Genomic DNA, 11,009 nt, shown 5'->3' with positions numbered 1-11,009 from the left:
CTTTTTTTTTTAAAAACTATAATTTGTAAACTGTGTATTTTAATTGTATAATCAAAGAAGAAGAAAAAGAAAAAACAACAATCCTAACGTAAATAAATACACACTTACACTCACACACACTTAAAAAACACTCTTATAAATGTATTTTTTTTTATTAATTTTAATTTTTATTTTCTCTACAATCCTTTGGCAAAAGTTTGCAAAAATAGCCATCCATCATCTTCTTGGAGGGATTTTAGGCAGTGCGCCTTGGCTGTTAAACTTTTGCCAATGTGAGTGTAGTTAAAAAGAAGAAGAAACAAAAACAACAAACAGAACTTGTCATAATTTTTAATCTATAACTATCGATTTATATAGAACAAAAATATATATGTACGTATTTAAAAAAACTTTTATGTATGTATGTATTTGATTTTTTTGAAATAAAAAAACTCTTAACTAATTTATTTCTTCTAAATAATAAATATTTTGTTGTTTTATTAAAGACATCTCAAAAGAGTGAAAAAACGAATTTTAGATTATCCTAGTTGGATTTACGATGGGTCACGGGTCAATAACATTCGGGGAATATTTTATATCGTTCCGGACCTTTAAATATTGCAGCATATTCAGTTAAAAACCGCGCCCATAATCCCCAAAAAGGGGCCATCAGTTATATGATGGCCAAATACCCACATTTGGGAACACGGTTATATGGGAGCCATCCTAAAAACTCGAGCAATATTGATACTTTTTGGCATGAAGATGTCCTGAAATGCCAAATTAGTTAATTCAAAATACCCAATTAAAGCCAATTTCATTGGAATTATTTCGTAAAAAAAGCAAGGTCCACTTCTGTAGTTCCTATAGTTCCGTTTTCTGATCTTGTTCCTTTGCTTCTTCTTCATATTCTTCATTCCTTCTTGTGTAAATCCCAAAAATACCTAAATTTCGTAGGTACGGTTATATGGAGGCTATCCTAAAAACTGGACGAATATATTTATACTAAACATCACTAAGAATCTGAAATGCCAAATTAGTTAAAAAAAGTGCGTAGGTCAATAAAAATACTTAAATTAGGATATGGTTGGGTCGTTCCGGAACAAACTAGTTCATTGAAATTATTTCGATAAAGCAACGATAGGAACAAGGTACACTTCTTTAGTTCTCATAGTTCATTTTTCTGATATCGTTCCTTTACCGCTTCTTTATTCCCATATCCTTCATTCGTTCTTGTGTAAATAATAAAATTATTTGAGGAAAAAAATTAGATAAATAATAAACCAGTAAGGAAAATAGTAAAGTCGGACGGGGCCGACAGATGAACCCTAACAGACGTCGCCTTTTTAAAGGACCAGTAAAATGAAATTGGATCCATAAACATGTTGTTCTGCAACCGATAACAAATTTTTCATTTGATCAGATATAGAATCTATATCTAATTCTGAACAGATTTTCACGAAACTTAACACACATCATTCTAGACCTAATTCATTACGTTGTGCCAAATTTCGTGCAAATCGAACAATATATAGGGACATTGGTTTACCATTTACATTTACTAGGACGAAAATATGTATGGGAGCTATATCTAAATTTCGACCGATTTTCAGGAAACTTAAAACTCGTCATTTTATACCTAATTCATTACGCTATGCCAAATTTCGTGCAAATCGAAAGCTTTAAAAATGTTCCCCTCAAAAAATATGCCTTACAAATTTATGACTGAAAGAAATATTCTTTTAACTTACAGAGATTATCTGGCAAATAAGTGTGATAGCAAATGGAAAAGTTTTTGGAAGGCAAGAAACAAAGCAAAATCAATCATGAGATAAGAAAAGAGACAAGCTCATCCCTACACAACTACCACGGAACTCTAATTTCCTGCGGATATTTATTCTTGATATCTTTCCCGATTGGAGGTCAACAGCACCTCTTCCTTACACTTACATATATTCCGAATATTACTAATATTCAGTAAAGTCCTTCTAATTACTTGTCCAGATTCCCTTCACCGTGAGTTTTGTTGTGATGTTAGACTATAGATCGACACAAAAAAGCACAAAAATTAAGTTTTTGGTACACTTTATCTCAAAATTATTATCTGATCATCACTGAAAATTATAGTCGTTGTGCACGACCACACCTGGAATCTCATGAAAAAATTCAAAGCGATTAGCGCTATATTTCCGACCTCTAGTATGGTACTGGATTACTATATAATATCTCAGTACGTAAGAACATGTAAATATTTAAGTGTAACTCCCACATCTGAGTATACGACCATACAATTGGTATCAATTTAAAGGCCAACCACTGCTCTTGGATATACTATCAACTTCTCGGGTCTATGTCCTTCAGGGGCAAATATATACGCCATAGAATACAAATTTTGTAATTTTTCAAATTTCAAGTCAGGGTCCATTTGACCCGCTAAATATTGACCAATCTTTATCAAAAAAGGCATGCTTATACTTTCGCCCGATGCCCTTCTCCATGTAAAAATTCGCAATGTTTGGGCTATAATTTCAGCCTCTGGAGCGACCAGAAAAACTGACAAAAATTAAGTATTTGGTCCATTTCATCCCCTAAATATTAACCGATCTTTACTAAAAATAGGGGTCTTCATTGGCCAGAACCCATCTTGCAAAATTTCGTGAACATTGGTGCATAACTATGGCCTGAATCGTGTTTACAAATTATAATGGACAGACGGACGGACACACATGTCTAGATCGACTCAGCTGGTCGAGATATGACGATCGGTATACTTAACTGCACAATACTTGGGGCTGCACAAAGCTATAATACCCTGCCTGACAACATAGTTGTGTAGGGTAAAAAATCTATGACTGGACAACTTTTCTTTAAAAACAATATCAGAGAATATTATTTAAAATTCTATGCCTGGAACTATGCTTTAAGAATCAATTCCTGGAAAAAAAAATTCTATAAAAATACACAACTCAAAATGTTCTTTAAAGCTTGAAAAAATATTCAGTTAAAAATCTACGCCTGAAAATATTTTGTAAAAAACACGTCTAAACTTAATCTATAAAAAAACGTGTCTGAATGTAGTGTTTAAAAATTATTTTCCTTAAAATATTCCTAAAATTGTACGCCTGAAAATATTCTTAAAAATGTACGCCTGAAAATATTCTTTAAAAATCCACCCCTAAAAATATTCTTTAAAAACTACAATTAAAAAATAGTCTCTAATAATCTATACCTAAAAATATTATTAAAAAACTACACTTAAAAATATTTTTTTTTAAAATCCACACCGCAAAATTTGCTTTAAATATTAACGTCTTAAATTATCAGAAAGAATATAAAAATCTACGCCTGAAAAATAGTCTTTAAAAATCTACGGCTAAAAGCATTCTTTAAAAATATACACTTAAAAAATCTAAACTTAAAAAAATTGTTTAAAAATATACAACTGAAAATAGTATTTAAAATATTCTATCCATATCCATATCTGAATCCATGTCTGAAAATATTCTATTAAGTTATACGCTTGAAACTATTATTTAAACCCTTACGCCTGTAAGTATTCATTAAAAATCTAAGCATATCTAGGTTGAAAAACATTCTTAAAAAATGAAAATATTTTTTAATAAAAATCAATTCTTAAAAATATTTGTTTTAATCAACGTTTGAAAATATTCCTTAGCAGTCTATGGCAGTAACGCTTAAAAAATATCTATAAAAATTGATGCCTAAAAATATTTATTAAAACCCTACTCCCATCTACACCTACAAATATTCATTTGAAGAAAGTAATTTTTCAAATTATTTAAAAAATCGTTCTCGAGTTGTCCCAAATACTCCAATTTTTCTGATGTGACAGTGTTAAAAAAAAAATTATATAAAAAGTCATAAATGTAATATACCATAACAATTTAAATGTCAGTTACATGTCACAATGAATTAAATTGAAAACTACATGAACTGATGACGTCATTAAAATAGTATTTATTGTTCACATTGAAATAAATTTATTCAGTACTGTATTAGAATGAAATCCAATTCGTTGATCTAATAAAATGTTGTTACAAGTGATGGTAATTGTTTTCATTACAGCCTTTATATCATTAAAGTTGGTAACAACTCTCACTTGTAAGGAAAATCATATCGATTTACGATACAATTTCTATTTGCTAAAGTCATCACATCGATCTTTAGCCGATAAGTTACATGTTGAGAATGTCGAATCGGTGGAATTATGTAAACAAATAACACGGCAATATAAAGGATTGGCATTCAACTATAATACAAAGGAGAATTACTCGAATAAAGGTAAGGATATTCACTTAATTAATTAGAGGAATTAAATTTTTTAAATGATATTTTTGATAAATTTGACTATATTTCTGAATAATTTTTTTAATAGTTCGAAATTAAATTTATATATTTTTTCTTACTTTATATTGCCCAAGGTACAATAACAGGTAATATAAGTCGAGATCATTATTGGGAACAACCGCAGTTATATTTTAATTGTCACATTTTAAAATGTCCCGAAGGTGTATCATCCAAAACCTTAATAAGCGATAGATCATTTGATTATTATTCTTTGTATGAAAAGTTAATTGGTAAGTACTTGCGCTAAATTGCTTACACCTTCTAAACATTTTTTTCTCTCTAGTCGCTAAAAATTACATTTGTATACCCGAAGTTGGTCTATTTACCCTAAACACAGAACCTGAAACCTTTGAAAATGCCACCTTAAAATGCCGCAAACAAAACGCAGATGAATTTACAACCGGATGCGGTTCATTAGCCCACATTGCTTCGGAAACACGTACAACAGCTCTAACACAAATCCTATTGGAACATAATCAAAAGCAGGAGGAAATAAATCTAAAATCGAAAATAAATTTAGCATATGTTGGTCTCAGTTTTAATCGAACTCGAGGTCAACGATTTGAAATGTTCAACATGGATGATGACAGTTTAAAATGTTTTGCGTATAGAGCATGGGAACCTGGCAATCCGAAAATGAGGTAGGTTGTTTAATTTTTAATATTGTCTAGAAAAAATAAAGAGCTTTTTTGTAATTCTTAAATTTAAGTTCAAATTTACGAAACACAAGTTGTGTGGCATTGTCTTCGCATAGCACATGGCTAACTGTGGACTGCAAACGAAAATTACCTTATTTTTGTGAAATTCTAACCAAATGTGGCGAGGAGAAGGATGGCTGGGAAGAAAGTAATGTGGAGGTCAATTAAAAAGTACACACTCTATAACACCCAATCTATTCAAGATTCCCTTAATTATAGCGAAATTTTCCTGATTGTCTTATATAAACGTTGTCAATGACCTACCCAAAATAGATGTTTTTTTTTAAATAGTTTTTCAATTGTCAATAATTTGCGCGGATTTATTAAAAACATTTTTTATTACAGAAATGTTGGCGGCTTAATTGTCATACCATTTGTGTTTTGTTTTTGCAAAATAGGCGAAAAACTAAGGGAACTGATAAGGATCAGTGACGTGATCAGAAACTATAGTCTTCCCCGCCTTACCCTCGGCGAACAATGTCATACATTCCTCACTAATAAATATTTTTTTATAAAAACAACAAACTAGTCTTCAGCCTGACTATTTTGCAAAAACAAAATATTTTTATTACCTCAAATAGGCGTGGATTTATTAAAAATATTTTTTAATTACTTACCTACTTAGCTGGCTTGTTACAGAACGGTTGTTCCATAAGCCGAGCTTAAAAAGATTTCCGTCCGTCTTGTGCGCATCTCCTCCAATTTGAAAGACCACGTTCCAACATGTTGTTTTCTAATTGGTCTTTACATCTAATTCGTGGCCTTCCCCTTATAAGGGAACCATCATTAGGCTCGCTTTTATATGCCTTTTGAGCTGGGGCATTCGTAGTCGCTGCCGATGTTCGCGTATAAATTGTATAGCTCGTGGTTCATTCGACGCCGATATTCATCGTCGACGAAGATCGGGCCGTAGATCTTTCGGAGGATTTTTCTTTCAAACACCCCAAGAGCTGCCTCATCTGCTTGCGCAAGTATCCATGCTTTAGATCCATATAACAGCACGGGTAGTATCAGCGTCTTGTAAAGTATGAGTTTGGTCTGGCGGGAGGTGGCCTTGTTTCTAAACTGCTTACTTAGACCATAGTAGCATCTGTTAGCCATCACAATCCTTCTCCGAATTTCAAAACTGATGTCATTCGTTTTATTTATGGCGGTACCAAGGTATATAAAATCTTTAACTACCTCGAAGCAGTAGTTCTCAAATTTCACAGTTGGTCCGAGTCTACTGGACGTCTTGTGCGTTGATACCATCAGCTTGGTCTTCTCGCCGTTTACTGGTAGACCCAATTTGGCAAACTCCAAAGGTGGCTGTTACCGCTCGCAGTGTTCGACCCATTATATCGATGTCATCGGCGTAGGCGAGTAACATGTGTTGTTTGGTGTACAGAGTGACATTTCTGTTCACCTTTTCTAGCAGGATGTCAAAAAAATCACATGACAAACTGTCACCTTTTCTGAATCCTCGTTCGGTATTGAAGGGCTCCGATAGGTCCTTTCTAACTTTAACTGCGACCTTGTGCCACAGGATAACATAGCCATATTAATTTAGCAGGAATGCCGAACGTAGATATGGCTTTAAACCTTTTGAGCTGGGGAATTCATAGTCGCTGCCGATATCCGCGTATAAATTGTATAGCTCGTGATTCATTCGACGCTCGTGATTCATTCACCTTGTCTGAATCCTCGTTCGGTATTGAAGGGCTCCGATAGGTCCTTTCCGATTTTAACTGCGACCTTGTGCCACTTAAAGTTATACTGGATAGGCATATAAATTTTGCAGGAATGCCGAACGTAGACATGGCTTTAAACCCCTCTGTCGGATGCGTCTTTATAGTCGACGAATAGATGGAATATGTCGATGTGTTTTTCGTGGGTCTTTTCCAGAATTTCGCCCAGAGTGAAAATCTGGTCAATGGCGGATTTGCCAGGTCTGAAGCCGCATTGGTATGGTCCAATAATGTCATTGACCATTGGCTCCAATCGTTCAGACAGCACACTGGATATCACTTTATATGCGATGGGAAGAATGCTAATTCTTATATAGCTGGCACATATCGTCTCCTTTTTGTGCACGGGACACAGGGTGCTGGTAAAATTTTCGGACTTCATTCTGACTCGTGTACACCTCGATTTGCTCATGCTCACGTTTCTCTTCTTCCTTCTTCTTTTTTCTGAAAACACGTTTCTCCTCTCTCCTTTTCTCACGATAATTCTCAATCACGTTACGTGTTGCTACTGTCTGCAGGGTTCCCTATATGCTGCGTTTTTCACATCAGTAGCATTACGACACTCCTGATCGTACCATGTGTTTTTCTTTTCAATGACCCAAAATACGCGTGGATTTTTTAAAAATATTTTTTTTTAATGACCCCAAAATAGTCTGGATTTTTTTTTAAATGTAAATTCAATAATCTAACATAGGCATGACCTAATTGTGATAATTAAATATTTTGTGTTTAATATTTTACTTAAATAATTAGTTTTTTATTATGTGTTTATAAACATTCTTTACTTTTTTCTCCGATTTATCTAATTACAATACATAACTTAATTGCTTAAATGTATTGAAATAATTTTAACATCATCATAGGGTTTGTCCGTTTTGGGATTTGTCTTGACATTGCAAATATTTTGTACAACCTCCATGCCTTTATAGACGCGACCAAAGACCGTGTGTTTATTATCCAGCCAGGGCTATAAATTAATAAGTAAACAAATAATTATTTACAGTACAAATATAACCACAGATTTTCCAAATAATTAACATACCGTTGGCAACACCGTTATAAAGAATTGACTACCATTTGTATTGGGCCCAGCATTGGCCATGCTAACCGTATAAGGACGATCATGCTTTAATGTCGGTACAAATTCATCTTTGAAATCATGACCCCATATTGATTTACCGCCTGTACCAGTACCAGTGGGATCACCCGTTTGTATCATGAAACCCTTGATAACACGATGGAATATGTGGCCATTATAATAGCTAAAGAAAATATAAAGGTAATCAAAAAAAGAAAATGATTAAAAGTTAAAATTTGCTATTTACCCATTCTTGGCATGCACACAGAAATTCTCCACAGTTTTCGGGCATTCTTTGTAGAACATTTTCATGTGTATATCACCCATGGTTGTGTGAATAGTGACATTCTCATACATTCGTTGGACACCTAAGTAAAAAAAATCATTAGAACCAATATTTTCTCAATTAGAAACAAAAAGCAAGCACGTAGTTTCTTATGATTTTGATTTTTATATTTATAATTATAAAAAAAATCTGCTACGTAGTTGCTTTTTTTGCAAAATAACCTTCTTCTGCTTATGTTATGTTAGGCATGTTAGAAAAATAATTATTAGTTTTAGCTTTAGTCTACAGTAAATTAATAATCGTTTTGAATTTATCCCACCTTGTCCTTCGGGTACAGCAATAATATCTTCCTTTGTTGGCTTCTCATTGAAAACATCACGATCCACGTCTTGCAGATCGGAAGGCAAACGCCTGCTATACAAATAAAATCTTTGTTTTCTGAAATGAAATGGAGTTATTAGTAAAAAAATATTGAAAATATTCTGTCATGACCACCTACTTGTATGCTGTACAAAATAGCGTTGGATCATTTGTGGTCGATTGCAAGGCTGGATTTTCACTTGCTTCTTGTTCCAATGTTATCGCCGCTTTCGTTTTCTTGCCCTTACCCTGAAACAGTGCTATATGCAGGGGTCTAATATTATCGGTTTTACCCAATATATTAACACAGCGATTTGTTTCGATGTTAATAACTTTAATGCCAATCAAGGTGGGATACAATAGGAAATGCCCCGTTACATCGAATATAATGTTATTGCTCATATTAAAATCGGATTTTTCCAAATCACGTTCAGCTGCCATTCTAAAAAAAGATAAAACACATTATTTGGAATACAAAATAAAAATTTTCTGAATCAACGCGTGGAATTTTTAAAAATATTATTTAATGACTCATAATAGGCGTGGTTTTTTAAAAATATTTTTTTTTTCAGTCACCCAAAATAGGCGTGTTTTTTAAATATTTTTTTCAATGAATATTTTTTTCAATGACCCAAAATAGGAGTGGATTTTTTAAAAATATTTTTTTAATGACCCAAAATAGGCGTGGATTTTTTTTTCAATGACCTAATATGAGAGTCACACTGTCTCACCTTCTACCAAATTCCATATTGGGCAATGCTAGTGGTGTCTGCTGCAATTGTGTATAGGTGGATAGGGCTTCATCAAACACTCGTACCAATTTACCCGTATGAAATTTAAAAACTCGAACTTTACGATCCGTAGAAATGGTAGCAAAGCGTTTGCCATCATTCGAAACTGCCAGGCCAGTGACAATTGTTTTGCATTTTACAAATTCGAAAAGATCTAAGAAACGATCAAACAAATATTACAATTCTCAACAAATTAAATTATACCACTCTCAACTTACCAGTATCCAATTTCGAATCAAAACTAACATTTTTGGGAAATTTGAAATCATATTTAAAATTTTGCCAATATTCCAATATGCCATTACGGTCCACAGATATGGCAGTGTCCATTGGTACATTATAACATATCGATATTACTGGGGCAGAGTGCAATGTGTCTAGGGTGTGTAGAATGTCACCATTACCTTGGCCATCGTAAACATGGATTTTATTGGAATCTTTATCGGATCTAAAAAACACAGATACTTATAGAAATATATAAAGATATTCAATTTACTAGCAACTTACACTGCCAAACTCTGAACAGCATCACCCGGTGAATGGATCCAACAGGTGGTACCCGGTGTAAAACCCAATTTAATAATATTTATCATATCGAAATTAATGACATCGAAAATCTTGGCACATTTATCAGCCGAGGCTGAGCACAACAATGTGCCGGAAGCATTGGTGGTCAACGAGTGTAAGGGCACTGAAATATCAAACCAGAACAAAATTAAAACACTTATACACCAATTTTTCTCTTCGGGTAACTTACTCAAATGACTGCGAAAATGTTTAACAAACTCGATGCCCTCTTCCATTTTCTTCCAAAACTTGATATGGCCATCAATACTACCGGTTATGAGGAAATCCGTTTTGGTCACCACCAAATGTGTAATGACATCCCGATGCATATAACTTTTCTCATAACAATCGGCATCGGGTAAATTTTCCAAATAAACTTTTTCATAGGGCAAAACTAAAAGGAAGTGGGAAATTAATTTTTTTCATGTAAATTAATTTTGATTCTACTGCACCACCTGGACACCATACCTTTCTTCTTTTTGGGTTTTGAAGCAGCTGATTGTTCTGTTGGCATTGGTCCAATCCATCCTCCGTTTTCTTCGTCTTCTTCATTGACATTCTCATCGGGATCTGCATTACGCTTCCTTGTTGACTTTTCTTCGTTGTCGCTCATATTTTCTCCCGGGAAGAAAGTTTTCCAAGATAAACAAAACTCTTTGGCGAAACACACGTCTTCAGATTACAATAAAATCTGCCGCGTTCTTTGAGGTTGCGATCTTATGTGAAATAGGTATTAAAACGTAACTAATAAAGCAGAATCAAAACAAACACGATTAACCTTTGGTACACTTAGGTCGAAAATAAGCATAAACAATAGGGTTGCCAACGTTAGTATAAATATGCAATTAATGGTAATCTTTATGGCTTTTAACGCACAAATCTATTTGGCGCCATTGCAGCATTGCCAGATTAAAACATTTTTAGGTAAATATACATTTGTAAACTTAAACTGAACTTTCCTCCGTTTTCATTGGGTATTGTATTTTCCCATTCCTGGAAAAAAATCTTTTAACAAAAATATGAGGAATAGAAATGTAAAAAAATCATTTGGGTAGAGAATAAAATTTAAATTTTCCAATGTATGGGAACATGTGTGACTACAGAAACCTGAAACAAATTCATAGATTTACTATTCCGTGCTAAGTCAAAATTGTC

The 11,009-nt window shown here is 33.5% G+C and overlaps 2 protein-coding genes across 2 annotated transcripts; one reads left to right on the top strand and one right to left on the bottom strand.

The window, feature by feature from the left end:
* Positions 1 to 4,028: 4,028 nt before the first annotated feature.
* LOC133324730 (uncharacterized) lies at positions 4,029 to 5,213 on the top strand. The gene is made up of 4 exons (XM_061533569.1): positions 4,029 to 4,281; positions 4,422 to 4,577; positions 4,631 to 4,988; positions 5,057 to 5,213. The coding sequence occupies exons 1-4, from the start codon at positions 4,029 to 4,031 to the stop codon at positions 5,211 to 5,213; spliced, it is 924 nt and encodes a 307-aa protein (XP_061389553.1).
* A 2,372-nt stretch (positions 5,214 to 7,585) lies between these two features.
* LOC133324729 (peptidylprolyl isomerase domain and WD repeat-containing protein 1) lies at positions 7,586 to 10,467 on the bottom strand. The gene is made up of 10 exons (XM_061533568.1): positions 10,323 to 10,467; positions 10,045 to 10,248; positions 9,795 to 9,978; positions 9,506 to 9,735; positions 9,228 to 9,441; positions 8,636 to 8,938; positions 8,456 to 8,574; positions 8,098 to 8,218; positions 7,815 to 8,034; positions 7,586 to 7,739 (listed from the first exon to the last, which is right to left on the bottom strand). Exons 1-10 carry the CDS (start codon positions 10,465 to 10,467, stop codon positions 7,593 to 7,595), a joined length of 1,887 nt encoding a protein of 628 aa, XP_061389552.1. The 3' UTR covers positions 7,586 to 7,592.
* Positions 10,468 to 11,009: the final 542 nt, after the last annotated feature.

The sequence above is a fragment of the Musca vetustissima genome, unplaced genomic scaffold (genome assembly GCF_032173495.1).
Source record: "Musca vetustissima isolate MV318-11 ecotype Yass unplaced genomic scaffold, APGP_CSIRO_Mvet_v1 utg20051, whole genome shotgun sequence".
NCBI lineage: Eukaryota > Metazoa > Arthropoda > Insecta > Diptera > Muscidae > Musca > Musca vetustissima.
Note: the sequence above shows the minus strand (reverse complement) of the source record. Positions and strands in the feature narration are given on the sequence as shown.

Bases quoted from the DNA above. Each gene is read 5' to 3' on its own strand.
- LOC133324729 (XM_061533568.1), bottom strand. From the start codon at position 10,467: ATGAGCGACAACGAAGAAAAGTCAACAAGGAAGCGTAATGCAGATCCC. The intron at 9,979-10,044 runs GTAAGTTACCCG...TTGATATTTCAG, and splicing joins ACATTTTCGCAGTCATTTGA to TGCCCTTACACTCGTTGACC. The intron at 7,740-7,814 runs GTATGTTAATTA...ATTAATTTATAG, and splicing joins TTATAACGGTGTTGCCAACG to CCCTGGCTGGATAATAAACA.
- LOC133324730 (XM_061533569.1), top strand. From the start codon at position 4,029: ATGTTGTTACAAGTGATGGTAATTGTTTTCATTACAGCCTTTATATCA. The intron at 4,578-4,630 runs GTAAGTACTTGC...TTTTCTCTCTAG, and splicing joins TTTGTATGAAAAGTTAATTG to TCGCTAAAAATTACATTTGT. The intron at 4,989-5,056 runs GTAGGTTGTTTA...CTTAAATTTAAG, and splicing joins CCTGGCAATCCGAAAATGAG to TTCAAATTTACGAAACACAA.